The sequence below is a fragment of the Mugil cephalus genome, chromosome 22 (assembly GCF_022458985.1).
Source record: "Mugil cephalus isolate CIBA_MC_2020 chromosome 22, CIBA_Mcephalus_1.1, whole genome shotgun sequence".
Lineage (NCBI taxonomy): Eukaryota > Metazoa > Chordata > Actinopteri > Mugiliformes > Mugilidae > Mugil > Mugil cephalus.
The window spans coordinates 10411349-10439004 of NC_061791.1; the positions used below are offsets into that span (position 1 = coordinate 10411349).

The window sequence follows — 27656 nt, forward strand, 5'->3', positions numbered from 1 at the left end:
TGAGATATTTCAATTTGGACCAAAGTGACTCACAACACCATCACTGAAGCCGGGTTACTAGGGGGAAAAGAAAATCATAGAAATCAAAGTTAAACATCACAAATATTCTCACACAGGACTTGTGTTTTATATTTTCACAGATGTAAATAGTATTTACAGACGCATCTGTTCAAATTATTTTATGCTTTAACAAACGATAAAATTGAAGCTTCGTTGTGAAACACTGAGAACGAGAGAAGAGGCTCATCCTCTGATATAAAAATATCATGTCAGACACAGACAATAATGAATTGCGTGGACATAAGGAAACATTCAACAAATGTACAAAACATTCTTCAACAGTGGGATTTCAAAATCTTCATTTACAAATAACACAAATCCACTTTCAATCATTTAATAAAAGCTTGGATATAAGACCTTTTTTTGTTTTTTTACAGCATGTGTTAAGTTGTTTCAGTGGGGAATCGGTTGTCTAATCCAACTGCAGTTAAAAAGATATAACCCCGCCCAAATATCTAACAAGGCATTTTTTTTTTTCAACATTCATTATTCACCACAGTTTGGATCGGATAATAACAACAGTGTGCTGGTTTTAGGGCCAACTGACCATGAATATACTCTTCTTTTACTGTAGTTGTCAGAAAGACTTTTATAAATAGAGGTTGACTAAAGATCTGGGCAATATGACAAAGTGCAAAAATATGAAAGCAGGAGGGTTTTAAAAAAAAACTGTTAATACCTCCATTAAATTTAACAGTAAATATACAACTTCTCTGAAATCAGCATCTGAGAGCTTTGTCTCAACTTTAGCTGCAACAAACTGTAACATCCCGTATCGACTATTGTAAAACAGTAAGTCAGGGTGGCTTTTCCCAAACAACACTAAGATCTTTGATTTGTAGACACATGTGAGGAGATTTTAAGTCATTAAACCAATATAAGCCACCGCTATACTAGTGTATCCGTTGGTCTCTTATATTAACTTTGCTGACGTTAACGTGTATAAGCACAACAGGTGGCAACTGGCTTGAAAACTGAGAAAACTGTGACAAAGTATGTTAATCCTGTAATTATATTAGCATGTCAGCCAGTTAACTGTACTGTACATAGCGAGTACCCATATAAACCATGTGTATCTACAGCAAAACCAAGACCACCAAGCAGGAGTTACTAAACTCATCTAAGCTGTCTGGCAATCTCTCTCACACACACATACAGATGAATAAAGTGTCATCATGGGAAGCACTTGGAAAAACAAAACACAAATACAACTTATTATGTACAATTCACTCGCCATTAGTGCCTGAACAACAAAAAATAAAAACAATGAGTCAAAGGAGTTAGTTTCCATCGAAAAGTAAATCATTTCAGTTATTTTAGCTCTAACACCGCATGAGTGGACAGGCTACTTTTCAGAGATTGTGAAATTTGCTGTGTTTTTCGACCCATTATGACATTCACTATATCACTTGATCACAGCTAATTTCACAAAGTTAACGTTAGCTGTGGACGTGAACTTCTATGAAAGATAAATACACGAGATCTGACCCATAATTCCAAATTTCTCCGTTTGAATCGTTGTTCATTCAGCACCTGCGTTGCGCTCAAAAGAATGAATATGCTGCAGTTTCAGCAAAGCGGACGACTGAGCTAACGGAGCAGTAACGGTACCTAGCTTGACAAGCTTGACGAAGGGACACCTGAAAAGTAAGTGAATATATTTTGACCCAGTTCTGACTTGACGTAACACAACAATCGCACTGAGACTAGACCAATCGGCCCTGGAAGATAGAGACAGTTAAAAAATATAGCTTTGAACATTGGAAGAAGTACGAAAAAGGGTGGAACCACAGGCAAACAGGAATGTGGGGCCCTTTATATGAAAATAAAAACAGGACCTGGTTTCTCAAACAAAATCAACATTTGTTATTTAGCAAACATCAGATACACAACACTAGACGATGCGTACCTATTAGCAATGGTTAGAATAAACACTGGAGATGTTTTGGCCCATTAAAAAGGCTGAAATGCATTTTTGACAACATGGCCAATACAATCTTTTGGGAACAATGTGGATCCTCTGAAACAATGGAATCAGAGTTGTGCTTTTAGAGCCTAAAACATTCACACACATACAACATGTGATATATGGGTTAAAGGCTCCTGGTAAAAAGTATAAAGTATATCTTGAATTAAAGGTCCACTGAGTAGGATTCAGTGCCATCTAGTGGTGAGGTTGCTCATTTCAACTAACTGCCAAAATTATGCAGTTCCTCAAATGGCCACTTGAGGCTGAGTTAATCCTCACAGATTTCCAAGTTGAAATGCCTAGCATTACAACAAAAACAACGCAAAAGTATTAATTTGCTAATGAACAAATGATTGAAATTTTTGAGAAATCAGGCCAATATCATCATTATTATCAAACACAGAAGACAGGAGGGCAAAAATACTCCCTCTTTCACGTCATATATAGTAAAAGGGGACAATTATTAATAAATACAAAAATAACAGATATGTACATATTTTCAACAATATGAACTGTAATAATACTTTCAACTTTTCTTCAAAATGCCTTAGAATAATTTTTTTTGTTGCTGAAAAAGTCTGTAGCTCAAACCTCAATGGTCAGTTAGATAACAAACATTATTTCAGAATGATAAATTATTATACAAAAAGAAAAAAAAAAGCCATCCAACACCGTAGTAATAATTCCATTTTGGGATGCAACTCCAGAAGTTTGTGTTTCTTTCAACATTTAAACCAGAACGAAGGGGAAAAAAAACAATCCCCAGATAAAACCAGTTTTCTTCCTATATTGAAATACAATGCATTGACGTGGTGTCGTTGTTAACACAGATATCGTTTCTTCCCTTGTGTGAACAGGTCCTCGTGTGGCACTGCTGGAGACTGCAAAGACGGAAGTGAGGGGAACTGAAGGCAATTAAGTGCACTTTGAACACAGGCATGCTGGGATGACAGTGAGTACAGAAATGGACAAAGGTGTTTGGTACACAAAGAAAGATGCTAAATGCTGGATAGAACCCAACCAGACCTCTTCTCTTTGGACAAGAGGAAAAACTAAAACCAAAAAAGAGACCGGAAAACAGTTGGTGACGGCGGCGGCATTGAAGTGGCGCAGCTGAAGTCCGAATCCTACAGTAGTCGTGTTAGGTCCTTTAATCATCCAACTCCCCGAAACAATCACAGACGTCTTTCCTGGTCATCTGACTTGAAAGTGAACTTGAGCCGCCCCCCCCTCAAAGTTTTTATGGTGGTGGTGGTGGTGTTATTAACAATGCATTGAAAATGTAAGCCATGTTCCCTTTTCAGAGGATAGGTTTTTTGAAATGTTGTATTTTGAAAAGACCACAACCGCGGCGATGCCAAGCAACTTTCCAACAAAGTGATCCGTGACCGCCAGCCGGCTGCAGACGAAGACTTCCGAGCCCACGACGTCAGAGCGGGTGAACTGAACTGCCGTCGGATAAACAGGGGAGGTGACGTCCCCGAGATGAAGCAGTCTGGTTGGTGCTCGCGTTGGAAGAGTGGTGAGGTCAAAGGTCACAAACGGTGGTGGCCTGAACAGCTGCCCAACATTCTGTCCGTGAAACAGGTTTCTCTGTCAGTGATGCAACTTGGCCTGCGAAGAGAGAACAGACAATAATTTATGAACTGTCATCTCTTCCCTCTATAGCTTTTTTTTTACAATAGTGTTAGGGGAAAAGAGGCCTAGCAGTGAGCAGGAATTTAAAGGTCTGTACCTGTGTGACAACAATGCATACAATGGTGAATCATCTAATGGCTAACATGCTCATAACTACGATACAAACATGCTGGCATTTAGCAGATATACTGTATTATACACACATTTTAGTAAAGAGATAAACTGAGGCAGAAGACGTGGTTTCAGTACGCTACTGTATTATTTGAATAACTTAAAATTGAATACAAAATTATGATGATTATGTATATAATCCAGGTCCATGGCCTGAAAGACCCCTGGTATATAGGTACTTTGTTGCATGTCAAAAAAATATCTAAAAATATTTTCAACAAAATAGTTGCCTTTGCAGTTAATTTTATACCAGTTTTGGTAGCTTCTTCCAAAGTTAAAATCTCAAAATTGCACTAATATTCAGACAGCCTCAGATTGAGGTTTGTACCACCTACCTGTCCTGGGGACTCCGGTCCTGAAGCCAGTATCCCTCCACTGTCGTTTCCTTTCCCGAATAGGCTCTCCAACCCGCTTGGTCTGCTCAGCTTATTGGCCTTCCCTCTATACGAGCTGGGACTCCTCCTCTTCCTCCCCTCGGCTCCTCCCCCATAAGCTAAGGGTCCCGTGGGGGGAGCCATGGGCTGACGCGGGGCAGAGGAAGGTTCCCTGTTGGGCGAGTACGGTATACTGGTGGCGCCAGGTTGGCGACTAGAGAGGAGCAGCCGAGAGGGAAAGTCACAAAATAACACACAGTAAACTCCAGCGTAATACGCACTGTTTGCTGCAGCTTGGCATAATTTTAACACCTGTCGTCACAGCCTTTATACTCGTTGTTCACACACTGTTCAACTTTTAATGAATTACCCTTTCATGTGTTTTTGCCTGCGTACTATGTTATGCGTTGAGCTGAGCTTGTATTGTCTTATCGTGGGCCTGGCTACAATAAATCCCCGGTACAGCCATAAAAGCTAATATGAATATAACAGCTTGACATTTCACATAAAGCCTGTCCTGAATACAAGGATCACAGTTTCAGCTAGTTTCAGGATCATGGACCCGTACGAATTTAAAAAAGCTCTGGACTCACTTGTTGTGGGAGTTGTGGCTTTGAGACCCATCAGCTCTGGACAGCCATTCCTCCGATCCGCTCCAAAGTCCACTATCCCCACGACTGAGTCCCTTTTTCCTGGCTGGAGGGGCCGTCGTCCCCCCTGAGCCTTGTAACGTTGGATGAAAGCTGCTGCCGTTCCTCTTGTGATTATCCACAGGCGGAAACAAGGAAGATGACGATAAGGAGGAGGAAGAGACGGAAGAGTCTTTTCTCTTCTTTGATCCCCCTGCAGGGTCCTCCGTGTCTTTGGATGGGCGACTGCCTTTGTGCGTGCCATTGCGCGATTTTGCCAGGGCGAAAACCTGGGCTTGGTGTTGAGGGGACTCTCTGATGCTGAACACTCCCGCCGTGGACGCGGACTGAGGAAACATGGCAGTGTAGGACTGGGAGTTGAAGAGAGGGGAGGTGGGAGAAGAAGCCTGCTGTAAAGCAGTGGAGGAGGTACCAGATGGGGAGAGAAGGCTATCGGCAGCCAAAGGCACCTTCCTGAAACACAAAGGACAGGATATTTGAAATGAGAAATGAACCAATAGAGTTGTTTCATTGCCAGAGTAGACTGTGCTGAACCGTAAGTAACAATCAATACGCTGTATTTTACTGAACAATGGTTTTCTTGTTTATAGGCAGTTCTGCATAGATCGGTTTCCTCATCAGATTTAACTAGCAGCTACTAATTTCCAGTTCTCGTTCATATATTTTTCAATCATTACCTGCAGTCAGACACATTATGTTTTCCCTTTCGTGTTGATTCCCTGTAGTTACTGGGGTTAGGGATATCCGAGTTAAAGAAAATCAACTTTTGTTCGCGCAAACTCGCCTCCACATCTGTGCGTTGAGGTGCTTCTCCACCATGCTCTGCAGCGCCAGCCTCATCCGGTCCCATCGCCTGTCGAACACGTAGTGGCCCCGTCCCATGAGCCGGCTGTTGAATGCGCAAAACTGGGAGGGGGCGCAAAGAGAAAAGAATGAGCAATGGAGGTAAAGAGCTGGTAAAAAGGGAAAGTATTTCATGTCACGTTTGAACCACTTTATGCTTTCACTGTATTTGTTTCCAGTCCTGGAACTTCTAAAACAATAGAAACAATAGGGCATTTTGTGAAATACACAAACCTCGAGTCTCAGCTGCTTATTTGGCCAAATGCCAAAATACACTAGAAAGTCACCGCTCAATATTTAGTAGCTGTCGGAAAATGCGCACATAACCAGCTGTAAAGTCACTTTTTATGAATTAAACATATTTAAAGGCGCTGGTAGGCAGATGAGGAGGAGGTAGTCCTGCTACTGAGACTTTGAGAGTGTTTCCTTTCAAGTGTAACATCCAACTGCGCTGATTCGGAAATGAAACTAACACACAAACCTTTAACTGAAAACACTGGATAAAAGCAACACCTGAGGCTGAATGCCACCAGAAATAACTCTTCTAAAGAGAGTATATAAGTAGACCCTGCGGGGCAAAAACGGGAATTATTACCTCAAAGTTGGGCGAATGAGTAGTGAAAGTCCAGAGGTTATGGATGGAAAATGTCTGTTGGTGTAGCATTAGTAGTTCAAGTATTTACCCCTGAAGGCTGTGGGTGATGACTGGAGTAGTGAAGGGCAGGTCTGTCGGTGTCCTCCGGAGTCTCCGGGTCTCCCTCATCACTTGAAAGTCGACTGCTGTCTCCTGCCGCTGTTGCCCAGCTGTGGGGAGATGGCACTGGGTTCGGGGCCTGGGCTGGAGGTGCTGCTTGGAGCAGAGTGCTGGAAGTGCAAGTGGAGGAGCTGCCTAGAACCCTGGAGTGGAGAAAGATTGAGAGCGGTGAATGGAGGGAACAGGAGGGGGCAAACAAGTGGAATTACACTGATTAAAAATGTGTCAGACAATTAAAGCAGACAAAGAAAAGGAAAGCGCAGAGGAATGGGAAAAGACAGAAAAAGACATAATTCCTCAACTCAAGTGTGAATTTCACTCTCCCTACTAGCAATCTGTGTTTACAGCATCCCCTGGTGGAAAAAATATGACGAGACAAGGGCTCATCTGTCAGAAGTCACGTTTGTGCTCCTGAAAAACAGCTATGAAAGTGACTCTTTACCAAACCACCAAAGAAATAGTCTCACCGTTACCACAAGTGGTTAAGTAACCATAAAAGATTAAAACTAAATAACGCTTAAATAAATAAGTATTGAATTTAGTTCAGATTAAACCTGAAAATGTGGCTTCCATTAACCGAAACTATAAAAGGAGTTGGAACTCTAACCTACCTAGGTATGTGTGCATTTGCCAGCCGCAGCTTCAGCGTGGAGAGTGGTCGTCCATTGGGGCAGTGAGACTTGCTGGGACTCGCGGCCTCTTGTGACGTCACACTCTGGTTGTGGCCTTCTTTCCCTCCCTGCGCCCCGTCCTTCTCTTTCTCCTTCTCTTTCGTCGATCCCTCCTTCTCCTTTGCTCGCCCCTTGTGTTCGGCCAGGAGGATGTCGAAATGCTTCCTTCGGCCGGGAACGGCCCGGCGGTGAGTTAGGGAGTGGGTCTGTCATGGTCAAATAATAATAATAATAATACAAAAAAAAGAGGTTAGCAGCAGTTTCATACTTCTCAACCTGCAAACTAATAAGTGATAAGAAATATTAGTTTATTTCCAGAGAGACTCTGTAAATGAAAATATTGATCTGTGAAGAAATTAATGCAGTGCAAACATTCATCAACAAGCCTGATGATGCACCCAGAGAGGCTCTCGGGTTTCATCAGATTTTCCACAATACTGGCAACACTTTGATACAGTTAAATACTAACTTGTAAATCCTTTCATGTGCTTTAGTGGGGAACCAATCAAACGACATAATGTGTTAGGGGGGTTGCTGAATTACTGGTTTGAAAACACCATGGTAACTATTCTTCCTGTAGTCACAGATTGGTACTGTACTGATTGTTGTCACTTTAGATTTGTCTATACCACAGAAAAGACTTGACAAAAACATTATTTGCATAGGGCTATGTTTTATTATGTGCCTTTCATCACTATTTTTTTAATTTTTTTTTAACAAGCTGTTCATGTTGAACTCTACATGGGTTGTTCCTTTTCTAGTTCAAGTCAACATTACCAAATAAAAAAAAAAAAACTGCAGTTTATCCAGTAGCCACTTGAGGTTGTCTCCAAAAGGGAGCAAATCCCCATTGACCCCAATGGTAAAAAGTCCAACTTTATGGCAATATTAAACATGTTTACAGCTTGGTATACAAAAAAACTATTTCGGTCTCAATAGTTTATGTCACTGTTCATGACAACTGTACAGGGAGTGACTTTTTTTCCTAACTCCTGATTTGTGTAAAATTCTGCATAATTAAGGGTGTCCCTGCTTTGAGCGACAGGCAATAGCCTGAGCTAATGGGTATTAGAGAGTTGGATGGGCCTGTCTCAAAATTCAGGCTGCTTTAGCTTGGAGTATCCGAGTATGGGTGGAGTCAAGCTCATTCAACAAGGCGACCGCATGCTCCGCCCACTTCGGGGGTTAATTTTCAAGGACGAGAATCCAATGGGTGACATCACATTGGGTTTGTCCATAGTATACACAGTCAATGACACCAATGTGGCACTACTTTATCTTCATGTCCATCTACACTTCCTTCAGCAATGTGAAGGACTATGCTGCTGGACACAAAGGTATAAAATCCATTGGATGGTTCCCAAAAGAAAGTTTTAGCCCACCATCACTAAAGCCCTGAGTTGTGGTCAATAGTTAATAAGTTACTGTTAGAATGATCTAAGCTTGATTATTGATGTTGATTCAGCTACAACCGTCACTGCTGTATAGCTATGGGCAAAATCACATGCTGGAAGGAAATAGGTGAGGTATATGTAAATAACAATTACTCTTCTTCATCTGCGTAAACACCAGCAAAACTCAAAGAACAAACACTAAAAGAAGTTAAAAATTATAAAGTGACCCATTGGATAGGTCAGAAAGACTTTATCTGAGCCGGTGATCTTCAAACATTTTACCTGCCTTTTATCCTGACATTTCATTTTGTGAGTAATGACCGATTATGATTGTTAGGTCTCACAGTATAAACTTGGAATCAGGCTTTTATTGACTTTAAAGGAAGAAATATAAACAACAAACAGCTTCAGATGGGTCTACTAAGGTTTCAGCAACATCAAAAGTGACAAAGTGACGCCAGAAAAACATTACTGTTGGATTCAGACATGAATCTAAAGTTGCAGTCACAATAGCAGCTGAATTTTCATTTCAACACATTATGAAATTGATATGATAGGGGAATGAGTAAAGGTGAGATAAAAGTTAATTTGTGATTCGTGATAGCTGGAGAGCTATGTGAAACCTCACTATAGACACACAAGCTGAGGCTTTTGTGCTCGCTGCAATTTTCATTCTGACCCACTCCGTGCAGGATCGTGAAGATGAAACTCCTGAAAATCGCACCGTTCGCTGTAAAAAGATACTTTACCGACTGTAATACGGCCATGAGCTGTATGTCCCGTAATGTGCAACAAAAGATCTCCCTCATTCCTGTCACATGTGCACAGTCCATAGAGAGGTAGGCGGGATTATTTTTGACCAACCACTACAAAGAACTGCAACAACCTCCTCCGAAATACCATCAACACACTGGCCTGATATATCTTTAATTACTTAATAACCAGTTTGAAGTGATTAGTAAAGCTCGGTAGAGGTAATTAAGGGCAGTAAAATAGAGCCTTACTGCTAAAAGATGTTGTAGCCTCATCCAACATCTATAATTACCTCATCAAGGGAAGTGTAGGCCCTGTAATGCTTCAGCACTGCTACCCAGCATTAGCTGACAAATTGGAAGAGCATACATGCGAGAGAGGCAGACAGGAGGGGTAGATAGGATCATATCTGTGGTTGGAGTCCCTCTGCAGTAATGTAAGTGAGTCCTTCAATATTATTACTCTCATAAACAAACAAAGCTGCTTTTCTGGTCAGTCAGCCTCAGGCAGGAAGTAGGAGGAAGGCTGAGAGACTATTACTGTCTCCACAGAAATTACACAGAGGTGGAGAGAGATTGTGTGTTTGTGTGTTTGTTTTTGTGTTACCTTGCAGGTGAGGGACCGCGTGCAGGGTCGCTTGGTCTCGGGGTCCTGCACTCCACAGTGTTTGTTAGGATCAAACACTCTCCCTGTAAAACATCCACGCAGGCGAACATTAGACTGAAAGGCCATCAGTGGGTAATTTCTTCCTTCCTCCCTTCTTTCCTTCACATATCAAATCACATCTGATGGCGGTGGGAGCACTGCATTAGCATGAATGAAGCCATTTGCATATTGTGAGACAGCAGCTCGCTCATATTCCTGGCTCATGTTTTTTTATTCATGTATTCCTTTATTCATTCTCATTCGTTTTCGCTTGAAGGTGACTATTTTGAATGGAATTATTGGCATTATTATTGACATTTACATTATTTCCTGTATCAAATATATACCGTTGGTTACACAGGTCCTTCACACAGTGAGAAATCATTCTTGATAAGATATACTGACAGCATAGGAAAGTGGAGGGAATCAGGAAGGAAAACACACTTGAAGATGAAGTGCAACCCTCAACTTTTCAGGCTGGGTAAATTTCCCTTCTCTTTATTTTTGATGTATATTATATATAAAGGATTCTTTTCTGCATCAAAATCATCAGTTGCCATTCAAGATTGTAAAGATACGCAACACAACTGTTTTCCATTAAATGTTTTAAAACTGTAATCAATATTTTATAGTAACCAAATGTGAATCATATGCATTTTAATTTACTATTTTTAAGTCCTTTGTTTGCAGTTCTTGCTTTCTCCTAGCTTCATAAATTTATTCTCCACCTTTCCAACAACAGTGACTTCACTGGAAAAGTGCTGGTTTAGATGATGCCTTCATGAAAACTCAGACATTTCAGACTTCTGATATCATAGCATTCACGTTACGGGTTAACTCAGAGGAGAAAAGGAGTGAGGAGTGATTTCAGATCAGAAAAGATGGACCCCTGCTCTGTTCCATAAAGCTGCTAAAACCCAGTGTATGCTAACTGACTAAGACCAACAAGGAGAAATTAACATTAATTTTGTTAAATAAGTTTGTCAGAAATAGATGAAAACCGAACCAATATTCCCTTGACTTTCAGCTCTGATTAAGTTTCACTTTTTCAATGTTGGTGGGAACTAAAAACAAGCAAAACTTAACAGAATTCAAATTAATTTTCTCTTTTGTACAATTTCTTTATAGAATATGTCCAGTTTAAGACTTTTTCACATTGCTATCAACAATGCAGTTAAACCCTTTGACTTCCACAATTAGAAATGCGATTAATCACGATTAAGTATCATTCTTTTTTAATCTACATTAATAGCAAACTTATTTTGATATATCATTATTAAAATGTTCACACGATTGTACAGATTGATACAATATAAATACTGAAGCTGTACGATGTATATTTCCGATGGTCATCTGTTCAAAGGCGCTATAGCTCATAGAAGCCACAGCTTAGATATTTGTATATATAATGTGCTCGCACATGGGCAAATTTGTGTATCTTACAAATTGAATGACTAGCACCGGTTCGAAATGAAGCGTTTTATTATCTACTAGTACAAATAAAGATCAATCGTGTGGTTACAATGCCAGTCAAAGTGTTTTAAAACTCAAATTTGAGAGTTCCGCAATTTGAATGACGGTTTGATGATGGTTAGAAAATGGGAAGAAAATGAGAAAATAAGCATTTTATTTTCTACTACTACTACAAAAAAGATCAACCATGTGGTTAGCATGGCAGTCAAATGGTTAACAGCTGCATCTACTCAATGAGACTGCAAAACTTTAGACCAATAAGCAGTTATAATCCTTTCAACAAAGCTTAATTCTCATGCAAAAATAAAACGCTGCAAAACAGAGCAAACTATCTGAATGCTTTTATAGTATCCTGGGTCCTGAACGGTTTTATAGTATCCTCGGCACAAATCTAAATGGCAAATGTAAGCGAGGTCATGGAGGCATTAAAAAAAAAAAAACTCGCCAAATTCCCTTTGCAGGCAACGGTGGCGAGATAACTGCCCACAAGCACAGAGACACAGACCTTTGTTCCTCCACACTAACTGGTCGGGCCAGCAGCAGTCAGCAGGTTATCTTAAACAGCGTTACTGTCAGAGCGCTGTAATCTTGTGCTGGCCTTTCCTATAATCCCTGTAATCTTTCTGTGTTTGCAGTATGTGACGACAGGTCCGACAGATACAGCGGGAGCAACAAACACGCACTCGCACATAAACAAACTCACATGCGCGCTCAGTTAGCACTCACTTGAAAAAGGAAGTCGAGAGACGGAGAGAGAGAGAGTGAGAGGAAGACGAGCGGAGTGAACACAGGCCCGAGAGAGAAAAAAAAAGAAAAGAAAGGGAAACCAAATAACACCGAAAGCAGAAGGACTAGATGAGTGAGGCAAAAGAAAATAAAAAGCTGAAGAGGAAGGAGAGGAGTGTGTCAAAGGAAGAATTAGGACAGAGCGTGTGAGAGAGAGAAACGACGAGGTCGAGGCAGGAGGCGGAGAGCGAGCAAATGAAAAAAGAAAAAAAAAAAAAGTGGAGACGCAGGAGGTGGGGAAAATCTTTCAAGGAGACAAGCAGCTTTTTGGCAGTGGGAGCTCCTGAATTAAAGGGTGTAAATCAGAGGCTCCGAGCACGATGATACACAGCACGAAGATGAGAGAAATGAGATGGAAAAGCTGAACAGGGAGACACAAAAAACATACCCAGAACTATCCATCACAATCCTTCCTTTTTCACTTTTTATTTGCTGATGAAAGGATAGTTTAATAGCCTGATGAGGAGGGATATTATTACTGAGAAACTGAAAGATATCAAGAGAGTAGTGAAGGGATAGAGAAAACAAAACCAATAAAATATGGAGATTCCAAGACTCACTCCACCACTGTCCTGTCTGCAGCCAAACATTCAGCCTGGAAGCTCTCCAAAGAATATTGAGACAAGAAACAGCAAGAGAGAGAGCCTGTGAGGGTGTATGCATGCATGCATTAAGGTAGGAGTTTTTATGCAAAGCTTAGGCATTTAAGGCGCAAGGGAGGAATTATTCATACCTCCTCCCCACAGGAATGAAAATAGCCCAAAACGCGGAATAAGTGCATGAATCGGCTGCAGAACATCACGCCTCAGGACTGACCTGAGAGCCTCCTGTGCGACCTGGAGGGAGCCTTAGTCCCGTTCTGGTGCTTCTTGTCCAGCGGCGACGACGACGGCAGCGCCGGCGGAGCGACGGATCGCTGAGAAGGCGAGGGCGACGGGGAGGGTTTCCGATCCAGGGGAGAGGGAGACGGCGTCGACGGCGTCCGCCTGTCCAGCGGGGAGCGCGCCGGGCTGGGCCGCCTGTCCGCGGAGGATGGAGACGCGGAGGAGCGCGGGGTGGACGGTCCGCTGCCGCCGCGGCCGTTCGTGAGCTTTTCGCCCGAGCGCTGGGAGGAAGGGGGCGTGAGGGACGCGGGTTTGTGGGGGGAAGGGGAGGAAGACGCGAGGCGCACGTGTGACGCCGAGTCGCCCCGGCTGAGGCAGGGCATCTTCTCCAGGCTCACGACCGGCAGAGATAAGCTGGAGAAAAAGAAGGCGAATTTAGGAACAAGCGGGAGTTAAATCATGATGCAAACGAGCAGCAAGCAGCACTTTACTGGACTCTGGTAGCGCTTAAAATATTCTCTGGATGTGAGTAAAAATTTAATCATGTTGCAAATAAATATGAGCACGAACCATGTCTTGTTCCGTGCCCCCTTGGGTGGGTAGACAGCGAGTGGTGCCTTGTTGAAGCGGGAGTGAGGGTAGTCTTTAGGGACCCTGAATGCCAGCGTGTCCCCGGGACTGGGAGCCACAGCAGGGGCCACTGCAGGCGCTTTGGGCTTCATGGGAACCAAGGGGCTCCTGGAGGGGACTGGGGAGCTGTGCCGCTTCTCTACAACGGTGTCAAAGAAAAAAAAAAAAAAAAAAAAAGGGACAAAGACCGTATGTGCAAGGTCAAATACACGCGTCGTCACACACAAAATACATCACACACTTACAGATGACACAATCATGCAATGTTAGTGGGTACTTTTGGTTCTGGGTCCTTTTTTTTCCCCCCCCGATCTGATTCGCATTCAGTTTGGACTGAAATAGTACAGAGCATAGTGTTCTATTTAAACCTTTTTTTTTTTTTTTTGTAACGCCGCTTTGATGCCAGATCGCTGTGTTGTAACACAGTCGAGAGCCAATCTGTGCCAGAACGGCGAACGAAGTATTTACAAATCAATTTTCTGCACTTTCCCTCTAATTAGCAACATGCCAGGCACCATCTGAAGTGTCCTTGTGAGATGAAATGTTGTTCGCTAAAGTTCGAAACAAGAGGCAACTATAATAGTAAAAACCTTTTGACCCAGATCTGATCAGAATGCACAAGTGAAAAAGATGCTGAGACACAGAGGGAAACGCAGAGGGGGAGTAAATCACAAGGCTGTTAGGTGGAGGGGGGGGAGAGGAGAGGAGAGGAGCTTCCACTTACGGTTTTTGCTATGCATGTCTTTGTGGGAGCAGGGTGGGTTGGGGGGTTTGGGGGTGTGTGATCCAGGACTGATCTCTCTCTGTGTCTGTCTCACAGGGAAACTATACCCCAGCTACCTAAATGAAAACAGAGGGGTGAACACGTCGTAAAAACACTGAGAACTGATGCGCGGAAAACACACAGCAAAAAAAAAAAAAAAAAAAAAAAAAAAAACGGTTTTGAAGTTAGCCGTCGTGTCATCTTCTGCTCAAAACAAAGGATGTAGCACTTAAAAGTACGTCTCTACTCTACAAGCCGCTTCGCCGGAGAAGAACCAACATCTGCAAGAGCTACAGACAGGTAAGCTGTCGAAAAGCAGATGTTAATTTTGGAGGATATTAAGTGTTGCGGTTAACTGAATTTCCTGTCTGCTGATAACAATCAAAGACAGCAGCGAGGAGCAAAACAAAACAAAACTATGAGATAGAATTGATAGTTTACTAAATTTTAAACCCATTTTTAGTGTAAAAAAAAAAAAAAAATGCACGTATAAATATATGGGTGCATTCGGCAACAGACGACACAGCAGATGCCTACTAACTCCTGCATATATGTGCAAAAATGCAGCCACAATTACAGAGATTGAACTGAAATATCCACAAACACTCTCTGTTCTCACACTTAACAAAGACACAGATTTAGCTCATTTGGCCGAGTGAGCGACCGAGCTCAAGCTAAAATTACCCTCAGACACAACTATACTCACTAAACACTATGCGAGCTTCAAACGTGCACATTCAGACGGGCAGAACTTTTTCATTAAATTAGATTTGTGACTTTGAAACTTTCAAAACATTTTTCCTGCACTCTCAAATTAAGGCCGTTTGGTTCATTTTAACCCTCTTGCCAAGTATTAGACGTTATATTGGGTGTCGTTGTAACGCAATACAGCAAATGTTAACTCAGGAAAATCAACAACTCACACTTGTTACACTTGTGTTTTTGTTGTGATGTGACATTCAGTGAGCTTCATTAATGCCGCTGAGTGCATCAGACAGACACTGGCCGTCCGTTCCCTCCCTTGTCTGTCCTGATGCTAAGCTAACCACCCGCTCACCATAGCTTCATGTATAAAGAGCTGTTTTATTGACTAAGAAGCACGAGGTGGATGTGTGTAAAGTCTGAGTGTCACGATGCTGAACAGCTTTTTAATGAGTGCGGTAATAGGCTCCTAACAGCAGCACGGTTCAACAACAGGGCTGAGCCGACGGAGCATGTGTGTTTGCTTAAAGTGCATGAGTGCAGGTGACCAGGTGTGTACAGTGTGTCTGTGAGTATGAATTAACAAATGATTGTGTGTGTAGAAGAGGTGAGTGTTGCGTGCATGGCGTCATGCAAAGAACGCTTATATTGCAAGAGCGTTTGTGTTTATGTCACAGCTATAAAATGTATGCACAGTAACACAGTATGCACGCAGAGTTGAGTGCATACATTAGTATTTGCGAGAGCATAATTTGCATGTGTGACTGTGTGTGTGTGTGTGTGCGTGTGTGTGTGTGTGTGTGTGTGTGGCAGGTGTGTAAATAAGCCACTGGAGGCAGACAACCAGCAAGGCAGCTGTATTCAGAGTAGCAGGATCAAAGTCCAGAGTCCCATTCACAGGTATGCAGTCGCAGCAGTGCAGATTTCACACATTAAATCACACATCATTTCACGCAGTTTCACACACCAGACACACAACATTTTTAGCCGAAACGACTGTACACTTAACTAAAGCCGCACTGTAGAAATAAACAGAGAAAACTGGACCAAATTCTCTCTAAAGTCAGTGTTTTCTTATTTTCTCTAGACAGGAATAAGTGAGTAAAGAAACTGAATTAATATGATACATGATATCTTGTAGTTATTTGGTGGGGAAAGACACACCCCGACATTCTGTGGTCCAGCTAGATCTAATATTTAAACTCCTTGGGACATTTTGTTTTATTTGGATTCTTACTTAGTATAAAAGCATTTACATGTACGTTGTATGTAAAAGATGATGAGGTGATAATTTGTGAAAAATAAATCTCACAGTGTGTTTGTGCAGTGAGACAGAACTCAGACATAATGCGTTTTGTAAAAAGATGTCGTCCCGGGACTACAGAACCAGTTAGGAGCTACACAAAGTGATTTACAATACATGGACAAATGCCCAGGCAAGGTCACTAAGCCACTCGACCACAAGGGCACCCTCCCTACTACACTCTCCAGCCTGCCTGTTGTTATGGCAATGCTGAGAGCTGGGCTGGCTCCTGATTGGCTCACGGCTCATCTCGTGGGCGGGGCTAATGGATGATGAGGAAGCAGAAGCTCTCGGAGCTCAGCTGGGTTTGTTTACATTGTGGAAGAGAGAGAAGCTGACGTGAGAAAACACTGAGAAACGTCTCTGAAGGCCCTAAGGCACGTTATTAATTCAGGGTTCAGTCAAAAGCAACTGTTTTTTTAAAAAAAGGGGTATATTCAAAGCACTGACATTTGTGTTATGAAATATATCACAATCATAAAAAGCAATTAGCATTAGCAATAATTAAATTAGTCAGTAAAAAGCAAATAGACACTGTCAGATCAAGCGTTAGAAAGATTTTTAAATTGTGTGCTGATCTTAAGCCGTAACCCTGAGATAACAGAGTCTCTGCAGAAGAAGTAAAAATCAGACTATAAGCTTGGAGGGTTAAACATCCTTGTGAAGGGGGATTTGCGAACCATTGCTTGCATAGGGACTATCTGTTAAGAAGCATCTAGAAAATAAACTAAGAAGTCATAAATTATTTAAAGTATTGAATAAGCAAGTAAATAAGAACATTCTGGGATGCACAAGTATACTCTGGTCCTTAAGTGTCAACAAAAGCACGAGGATCCATAGAAATCAATACCAGATCCAGTTTCTTCTCAGAAAACTGTACATAAAAGGCCATTACTGCTGAAAGAATTTCTCCTAAATCTCGACGTCGTGCACTTTCCTTCTTAAACACCACAAAAACTGAGGCTGTACAGTACCAGCTGGCATTTTAATAGCCAATCCCTCAGTTAATTGCTCACATACAGCCAAGCTTTAACAAGAACACAGCTGTTGAGCGAGCATCGCCACCAGTTAACTCAACTTCTGTGGTTAAGGCCTTTCCAGCAACAGTCAGACAGCGTGTGACACGAACAACCACACCAAGGCCCAGACGTACGCAGCTCGACAGAAACGAGCTCAAACCCAAACACGTTAGGGGCGAGCGAAACCGAAAGGAAACGGTTTTTTGATCTGCTTCAGAGCGCAATTAATGCGGCACTACAGAGCAGAAGTCGGAAGGCGGGGCTCCCACTAACGGCAACAACACGACCCTTTTCATCGCGCACTCGACTCGCTCGCACACAGCAGGCCACAAGCAGGAAAGAAGGTTAGCGCAGACGGGCTCAGAAGAGAGGAGGAAATCGTAGTAGATGAGAGTGGGAAGGAATGCGCTGAAATATCCGAACACGCCGCGGACACTTGATTTATTTAAACACACGGCTTCGCGAGATTATTCCGTACGCTGGCATCCTGTAGTTGATGATTCCTCAGTGCAAATTAAAAACATCTTATACTAACTGCACTAATAAAACAAAAGTTTAAATCATTTTCACACAAAAGGCTGTAACTAGCTCTGATATTCACTAAGGAGCGTTAAAAACTACTTCTTTGAGCAATTTTTTTTCTTCACAAGAGCAAGCGTGCCACCGACACTGCCAGCATGAGGGATTTAGTTGATATCCCACTGGGCCACTTATGCTAAGAATATACATGCTATCCTTACTCTGAAGAGATTTAAATAAACAAATCTACTAAATGCAGCAAGTCTCGGGTGTATAAAATGCAGCATATCTTGAGCTTTTCTATATATTTAAATCTATTCAGTGTAGGCTTTAGCTTTAAATCATGACTGCTCTCTTTTTCAAACACAGCAAAAATGAGCAGCAAACTGGGCGTGTATAACTAGGAGTCACTGACCCCTGAGGCAGCCAACCCCCTTCTCCTACTCGGTCTGAGTCTGTGAGTGTGTGCAGGCATGCATTTCTATGTATGTAAAGCTCCGCTGCTGCTGCTGCTTCTCTGATGCACAGGTCAAGTACGAAAGCTAATCCCACGATGGAAACAAATAAAAACAAATACAAGGCAGCCGAAAGGAATGAAAAACACCACTCAGGGTCACATCATCTGAATCCCGAGCAGGGAACAATGGCACCGCGCTCGTGAGTTTCCTACACTGACATGATGAGAACGTGCAACAATGGGAGGAAATGCATGAACAATCTTAGGACTATCTTGACAGGGTGAGTTGGTAGGGGCGACTCACTCGGCAGAGGTCAGGAGGAATATTTTTCATGTCATGATGCAGCGGGGCAGGTCGGGCGACTTTAAGAATGCACTTTAAAACCAGCGTGATAATAGGGTCACTGCAATACAATTAAATGATTATAAACATAAAAACGACATGATGAAATCTGCGGAAAAAGTTCTAAACAATTAACTTTTAACCCACTCAACATGTGACTTGGCCCTGCTGGTCTACCACAGTCCCTAACTGTTAAGGATGTTGTGGCCCGAGGGTAATTTTATTTTACGGTGAGCTCTCAGGAGGAGCCCCAGTCAAGACTGTGCATGCGTGTGCGCGCGCACTTCAAACCTGTTGTCACCCGACTGTGTGTGTGTGTGTGTGTGTGTCAGCAAGTAAAAAAAAACCTGCCAACAAGAGGGGGGCTGCAGGGTGCAAGAGCAGGGACAAAACAACAGCGGCTGCCAGGAGTCTATGAGTGTGCGTGCGTGCGTCTCACAATACCACTGACCTCTTTCGGCTCAGGAACAGAAAATGAGAATGTGCGTGTGTGTGCGTGTGTGCAACTCCACTAGCCTCTCTGCTCACAGGGAGATGTGTGTTTGTGTGTGTTCATTAAGTGTGACCATGTGTCCCCCCCACCCTTCCCTCCTCCCCTCGTTCAAACAGACGGCTCAGGCTGGTGCACGAGCCGCCAACAGAAGGAAGCAGCAGCAGCAGCAGCAGCAGCAGCAGCTCGCGGGCAGATGCGAGCGCGCTCAGTGGAGCCAAAGTCAAAAACAAACAAGAGGTAGATGGATTGGGTGGAGGGCCAATGAGAGCTGATGCTGCTCTTTCATCAGGAAATACTGCCTCCTTTCAACAGACCGGTTTCAAAAAAAAAACATCCTTTATTTCCATTTTAATACTTGAACGTTTAATGTACAGGATGAGAACTGATGGCGGAGGAGAAATGTGCCGGCTACGTCCCTAAGGTTAATAGCCGGAGATTACAGTCTCCATAGCAACCGCAATCACATTCCCTGAAATGATGGTAGGCCTATACGTGCACGAAGCCTATGCAGCTCAGCATATGTGCATCGCATGTGCTTTGATGACGCAGAGCGTTGTTGAAGAGTCTCCAGCTACTTTGTTACCTTTTACCAGAAACCTGTTTATTTCCATTTGTTTCTTTCATGTTTCAGCGTGTCAAATCTTCCTCAGAGCTCTTGAGAAAACAAAAACAGCGTGTTTTATTTGAAGAGCAGAGATATTCCTAAGTGCCTTGGTGGGTGAACTTATTTGTTGTATAAAAATGCATGTGCACAATTCAACACCTGTAAATAATTTAGTATTTATCAGCTCTCATCAGCCCGCTGGGTATATGAGGGCATAACTGTGTTTGCGGATAAGTTGCATGAAGGTTATGTCTTAAAAAGCCCTGCAAGTATAAACAGAAATTACCCCGATGATCTGAACACCACGTTGTGTACATGTTTGTTTCGTTCCTCAGTCTGACAGCTCTGTGCGTGTACGTTAGTGAAGTGTCGATTATGCCCCAAGGGTTTTATTTGTGGCTCTGCCCTGAGGGGTCTGTGTCCGTGCGTGTCTTACCATAGTGTGCGAGGATGCCCTGAGGAATGACCACCTTACTGCAGACATGGCAGACAATAAGACAAAAATCCTCCAGTACTGGGAATGGGCTGTGGAGCATCTCTGAAAGTAGAAGGACACAAATCACACAAATGGAACAGATGCAAAGACAGAAACTTCTGTTTTAAAAAGCTGACATCTACAAAGACAACCCGCCTTTAAAGTAGAAGCTATAAAATATATATTAAATATAGCATGTGAGCCAGCCCCATACGTCTCCCACCCCATAAATAGTTTTTTGGCAGGACAGTTGGTTTGGAGTTTCTCCATTGACAGCTGATTATGGCAGAGTTTCAAGACAAAAAGCAGATAACTCTCCACTTCTGAAGGTGGATCTTGTAAAACTTTATTTAGACAAAATATTGGCACATGCAAACGAGACGGCTAAATACGTCACTTCTGACCAGAAGCTAACCTCTCATACAATCCCTATCATGTGCAAAACCAATAATATAACACAGAGACGTGGATGTTTACTGTGCGTTCTCGTGAAAAAATAAACACGGGGGGAAAAAGCAGACGGCTCACGGACGATTTTGTTGATTTATAACGTATTAGCTGGAACACAATTATAACAGACACTTCACCCAACATTAAATACGTCCGTTGGAAAAAGAAAAAAAAAAAAAGCTAATATTTCCCCTGGCTGAGCTTTGGGATCCTAATCTTCTTGAACCCAAACAAACTTTGCAGACAGAAATCACAGCACTCATTAGCGCAGGGTTTAAGTCAGACTCGCTGAGGGGAGATGCACGGTGTTAAAAAAAAAAGAAAGAAATGAAAATAAAAAGTCGGAGAATGTGCGGGTGTCTGACAGCGTGTGTCGTCATGACCTCGCATTGTTGGCATGTTTGCCTTCATCTGGACAGCCGGGGAGACGGAGAGTCACGCTTAGCCGCCATCAGTGTGGGTTTATGTATACAAATAGGGACTACTCTGTCTCTCAAGGTCAGAATGCACCATATTACATGCTCTATGCATACAACACGCGTGTGCTATGCTGAATGTGACACGGTATCAGTGACTGATGTGTGTTTCCATGAAAGGTCAGACCTCTGCTTACTCATACATGAAGTGTTCAAGGATGCACACAGGTATATTTCATGGCTTCAGAAATAATTTAATCACGCTTCAAGGCTACCGGTGCGCAAATACCTACGAGTAATGAAGCATAAAAAAAATGTAGTTTTACTTCCCCCAAACAAATAAACCGGAGAATGATAAAACGGACTATGTGAAAAGTAACTTTCAAATATTGTGATATTACCTGTCAACGGGTTGTTAAGATGTCAGATTGAATAAGTGCGGCGCGCGCAGTTAAGCTGACAGACTGGAAACAGTGCCTGCCAAATAGTTTCTGTTGAAAAAAGTTGTTCAGAGTCTTTCCTGTGATCATTTTCGGAGGAAATTAGCACACTTTCTTGTTAAGAAACTACCGCAGAGGTCCTGCCAGAAAAACAAAAAATAAATAAATAAATACAATGGAATTTTCTGGCAGATTTTAAGGTATGCCATAACATGAAAACATGAAAAAAAAACAGCCATTAACAGGAAAAGCATGCAAGACGGCAATTTCCTCCGCATATGCCAACTCAAATGCAAACTAAGTGTGTGTTTGTGTTGTGCGTGTGCATGTCCGGAGCCAACTGCCACAGTCTGCCAAATGAGTGACAGGCCAGAAAATCAACCACTAAAACAATCAGTCACTGGTGAATAATCATGTTTGGAGCCACTGAAACAATCCATCAATCACTGGACACTGATTATATTTTGAGTAAGTGAATTGACTTCACCTGTTCATTTCCTTTAGTGTTTAGGGGGGAAAAAATGGTTGACTAACACCAAACAAACACACCGTTCCTCGAAGTAAATGACTTACAAATGGCTTTTTTCGGGAATCACGGTGACGTTGCGGTTAAAGAGGGCTGGACCAGCGGCTTCACCTTAAGCCTTTTTCTGAACCAGCTCACCAGATAATTATTGGTACAGCACCAAAATGTCTGATAGAGTAAACAAGCAGCTAAAGGCAGCTAATGTTGCAGAACTGAACACGTCTACTATCCTCTCCTTCTTTATAAAATCTACCAAATACAAAGCCTGGTTATGGAGTTGAAGACTTTCCAACAGTTTGGTAAAGTCATTATTTTCATAGTAAAAGTTAAACTGGCTCCAACAATAAAGGCTCCAACTAATATTACTTCCAGACAAGAACAAAAAAGTTTTAAACTCTCAAGGTCAGAATAAAACCTGGTCATCAGTCAGTAATTTTGGCTTTATTTAAAACTATGTCAATTTACTAACGGATCACATGACAGTATTCTGATGTAATATCTAGAATAAATACATTTATGTCTGGTGTATTTAAAGCTTCAGACTGTTGTCTCTCCTTGGATATACCTACAATTCCTCAGTCTCGCCTCTGCTTTTTATTATTCTCTTCACTCGTAGTCAGACTGTCTCTGGTGGTTTTCCAGAATTCGTAGAACCTAAGGTATATTTTTTTTCTAACTCTTGTTTTTCTGCCGTAGTCTTCGCTTTACCCCCAGAGGCTGTGAGAAAATCAGCCTCCGCTGCTGTGCTTGCCACCTCTTTGGGTTTGGCAAGCGTTTAACATCTGGTACACTGAGAAACAAAGAAGGATTTAACAGGCACTGGTTGGTAATAATCAGCATGAACTTGTTGGACAAAGACTTAAAAGTAGCAGACAATAGCTTATATGCAAATGTGCAGAACTACACCGTGAAATTTTCCTATAAGTTCAAGCTAAACCCAGTCAAACGTCCCATCAAAATGAATCATAGTTTTGATTCACTTGCGTGTTTTGAGTTACACGTTCCCCCTATTTCAGACATTGCTCTTCATTATTACTCACAGTCACGACTCGCTAAAGACCAATAAAGCGTCTTCAAATAGCTCCAGTCGTCAAATCAATGGTACAGAACCCGATCGTTTCGAATTTATTTATAACATTATGCATATATTATCTTCTTTTTGTGTTCTGTGGTTGATAGGATAATATGACTAATACAAGCCCGACATATTTCTGTCTTGCGTCTACATGATGACTCGTTTTGAATAGCAGACGATAGATTCTTTTGAAGGCCTCAACTAAAAGCTTTCATACCGCAAACATTGTTCCGTAGCCCGCGCTGTGAAGTGAGTTCACCTGTGTTTCATACGTACGGAGAGCTCGGCGCATTCAGACTCTGAATGCTCCGGTGGTTTTGCTGAAACCATTGTACAACATTTCTTTTTTATCACTTGAAGGATACCAATATACACTAAACTATAACCTACTGTAATAATGCTATAATATCTCGACTAAAGAGGGTGGCAGACATGCAAGCAGCGACATTACAGCAATGTCTATTTCTAGGGGGATGGTGACAGAGGCTAGTAGTCCGGTGAGACCAAGCTAGCCGTCATCATTTCGACGTGAGCAGGGTGAGACATAGACACTAATCACGACCTCCACCACACATCAATCCCACATCTACAAATACGCGCGTGCTGAGCAAGTTCCACGTGAGTAACCATGCAATAATATGTGTACCAATTATGAATCACTTTCTGCTAATGCACAGCTAAGACATGTTTCCCTCCGTGTGCGTCTGCATATCACTCTCAGCGGGCCTCAGAGTCACGTTGCCAGCAGATCAGCAATTCTGGAAACGCCGATCCAGTTTGGCTGCGACAGAGGAAGACGAAGCATGCGAGCGTGCATGTAGGAGGGGGAGTTTTGGTATTTGACCAGTGAGAGTGAGAAGAGTTTCCCCGGCTCTCTGCGTGCGTCAGTGTGTTCCTACGAGGGCTGGAGCACGCTCGGGCTCTCAGGGATGACTCAAGGGTGTTAACGCACGGCGTGCGCTGCTGTGGGTATTTATACGTGGTGAGGTGAGCGGGGGAGAGGAGAGCAGGGACTCCTCTGGCTGTGTCTTCAGGCAGAGTCAGATAAGTGGAGGGTTGGCACTTGGCCGCTTCGGGGGGCACCCTCGCATACCTAACACAGGTGCACACAAGCTGAGCCCATTGAGGACAGATTATGAGGCTCCGGCTGAAACGATCGACACTCTAACAGAAGTGCCTGCCGCTGATAATGTCAATCATTCAAATAGGTGGCATATCCCAGGTTGAATGGGCTACAATTTGTCTTGGATTACAGTTAACGCCATTGTTAACAGATCCACCGCTTCCCAGCTAACCACCCACAGAATAATAAGGCCCGGCAGAGGATGAGCTTCCTGCGTCAGCTCAGGAAGTTCGACCTGCCCCAGGACCTGCTGATCATCTCTACACGGCAATAATCCGGTCTGTACTGACCGCGTCCACCGCAGTCTGGTTTGGATCTGCCACCAGACTTGCGGAGAAGATTATTGGCGCTGACCTTCCCTCCATCCAGGAACCGTACCGGTCCAGGGTCAGGAAGTGGGCCGGGTGAAATCTCCACAGACCCCTCACACCCCAGACACAATCTGTTTAGTCTCCTCCCCTTAGGCCGGTGTTACACCAAAACCACCTGCCACAAAGACAGTTTCTTCCCCCGGGCTGTCCCCAGATGAACTCTGAGCAGAGTGTGGGACCATTCACAGAATCAATAACCCTACATTAAATGTACATACTCATTGTTCAGCTCTTGCTCTTTATATATATATATCAAAATGTTGTTTCCTAAAGTCTAATTTATGCTGTAGAGTCTTATTTTTTATGCTTTTATTTTTCAGTTCTGTGTTTTTGTACAATTGAGCCAGATTCCTTGCATGTGCACACATACTTGACCAATAAAGCTGATTCTGATCCTAATAGCTTTGGCGAAGTAAATACGTGATCAGCACTGGGAAATAGCCTTTATTAACGGTACGGTAATGAAAACGTAATTTTCTATTAACAACATTAAGTCTACAGGGGCAGTCAGTGTCTGTTTGAATGAAGGATTGTATTTTTCGCCTTTTCTCTAGCAACAGGTTTCTCATGCGAGGGCAAACGAAAAACACAGCAGGAAATTAACTGGAAACTATTAATACAGTGAATTAATAATTCTAGTAAAAATGCCAAACACAGAATATCATTTTATAACTACACTCACTTTCTTATTCATTAGGTACACAAGTGAAAACTAATGCATTCTGATGAAACAACCAAATCTTAGCGTCATGGATGTTACGGTATAACCTCAGAGTTTGTTTCAAATAACTAAGAGAGCGACTGTGTTTTCATTTCGTGGTTTCTATTACTATTGAATTGAAATATGTTGTAATGACACGTGTTTGTATTATTTTTGCAGTTCAATTACCACCTTTCTTACATTGTTTAAGAATAAACTGAACATTATAGGAGTCATAAAAGGGGATTCAAAGGAGGATTGTTATACTGGAATTTATTTATTTTAAATACTGAAGCAAACATGTTGTCAAGTATTTGAGGAGTATATAGTTCCTCAAATGTGAAGATGCTTTTCTTTATCATATGTGACAATAAAGATTTTGCTAATTACAATAAAAAAAATCTCAATTTGGCTCATTGGAATTTTAATCTGACATGATTAAATTCCAATTAGTTTTAGCTTCTCCTACAGAAAGATTGAAGAAGAATCAAGAGTCTTTATTGTCACTATGAGAATAAGATTTTGCAGAGACTCCTGGCTTAAACGGCAAACATATAATACTCAAATATTTAAATAAAAATACTTGTGAAAAATATGAGCACTCTTAGGGAAAAGGTAGACGCAGAGAAAATGTAAAATAATGTGCATAAAGTGCAGCTTGTCCCAGTCTATTAAATGTTGTTAGTGGAGTGTGGGACTGTCTTCCTGCAGGACTGATGATCTGTTTGGTTGTCAGCAGAGGGGTGTGTGTCTGAGAAGGTGAGTGTGTGTGTGTGTGTGTGTGTGTGTGTCTGGAGGGGGTAGGGATGTGAGTGTTTCAATATAGGGGTGCGACAGCTTTCACACTCAGTATAAGTATTGTTTTTTTGTTGTTGTTTTGTTTTTTTGTAATCTTGTAGCCTTAACGCCCAATATATGCGTGGAGGGAAAAACAAACAAACAAACAAAAACAATAACAAACCGTGTCCGTGATAGCGTTAGTAGCACGACTTCCTCACCTTGTTCGCTGAGCCTCACGGCTTCACCGAGGCATTGGAGCTCTCTGTCGCTGTTATCCACGGACGAGTCTGCGTCTGGGTGAACAAAACAGCCGCTTAAAAACGCGCAGGGGCAAACACAACAAACTTCGGGGGCCATGCGTGGAGCCCTGCTGCTGCTGCTGCTGCTGCTCCGAGCCAGGCTGCCTGCCGTGGTTAGCCTTAGCCCGCTAGCCTCCTCGACCGAGCGGAGCTGTCAAAGCGAACAAACTTATTACTTTACAGCAGCTGGACACACTCGACGACCGGATAGCCTAGTGCACGCGCCAACGCTACAGACGGCGGCGTTTAGCGTCGCTCGCCTGCGCGCGCACGGCTGTCAAAAACAACCCACGGGTGATGGTCGCGTTTGTGGCCGTGATGTTTCTGACAGTTACTTTGCTGCGCTCTGACAGACCCAGCCTGCATGGTGGAGGAGCTTTACTCAACTCAATCACAGACAGTTGGACCACGCACTTCCCGACAGTTTGTCCGCGAAAACAACAAACGCCACCGACGTGCGAACTTACTGTCAACAAAACGTAATTTAGCCGCACCGACGAACGAAGACCAAGGCTCGCAGAGGTAGCTATCCGGACTTGGTATTTGGCGATCCAATGTCGCCATTGCTCTTCCTTCTTGTTGCTTCGTTGAGAGCCGTTTTCCTCTCTCTCTCTCTCTCTCTCGCTCTCTCTCGCTCGCTCTCGCTCTCGCTCTCAGCCGAAAAACGAAAGAACGAGATACGCTGACGTCACTCTCGTCAAGCTTCGGCTCGGCATCTTTCGGAGGGTTGAGAGGTTGAGACACACACATGGGGGGACTGATTCACGAGTTCAAAAGTTCAGTGTGCATTTACATACCTTCATCTGCTCCCATGACAAGTTTCGACAATGTACACAGCGTCACATAACGTCGATAAAATACTTACATCTAAACCATTCTAATACAATAATAATATATAGAGGTGGAAAGTAAGTAAGTACCTAAGTAGATTTTTTTTTAAAGGTATCTGTACTTTGCTTGAGTGTCTACTCCCTACATTTGTACACAAATCTGTACTTTTTATATGTGGTAAGAATTATATAAAATTCATTCGTAATATCTGCCTGTTGTAGCTTATCAAAATGCAGAGATAAACTACTGAGAGTAATAATTCAGCCTCTCTCAGCTTTTTCCTGGCATCACTGCATGTATGAGAGTGATGTCTGTGATGTATATTTTTATTC

At 42.6% G+C, this 27656-nt stretch overlaps 1 protein-coding gene across 3 annotated transcripts; it reads right to left on the bottom strand.

The window, feature by feature from the left end:
• Nucleotides 1-380: 380 nt before the first annotated feature.
• Nucleotides 381-27488, bottom strand: atxn7l1 (ataxin 7-like 1). 3 transcript variants are annotated; one of them, XM_047574592.1, is made up of 13 exons: nucleotides 26961-27488; nucleotides 26413-26487; nucleotides 20275-20376; nucleotides 14360-14471; nucleotides 13576-13774; nucleotides 12998-13419; nucleotides 9884-9966; nucleotides 7071-7336; nucleotides 6389-6602; nucleotides 5647-5768; nucleotides 4806-5315; nucleotides 4174-4426; nucleotides 381-3643 (listed from the first exon to the last, which is right to left on the bottom strand). In XM_047574592.1, the coding sequence occupies exons 3-13, from the start codon at nucleotides 20320-20322 to the stop codon at nucleotides 3626-3628; spliced, it is 2247 nt and encodes a 748-aa protein (XP_047430548.1). In that variant the 5' UTR covers nucleotides 20323-20376; nucleotides 26413-26487; nucleotides 26961-27488; the 3' UTR covers nucleotides 381-3625. The 3 variants fall into 3 exon arrangements, with proteins under 3 accessions (XP_047430548.1, XP_047430549.1, XP_047430547.1); XM_047574593.1 differs by having other exon boundaries at nucleotides 14360-14475; nucleotides 26961-27486; XM_047574591.1 differs by lacking the exon at nucleotides 14360-14471.
• Nucleotides 27489-27656: the final 168 nt, after the last annotated feature.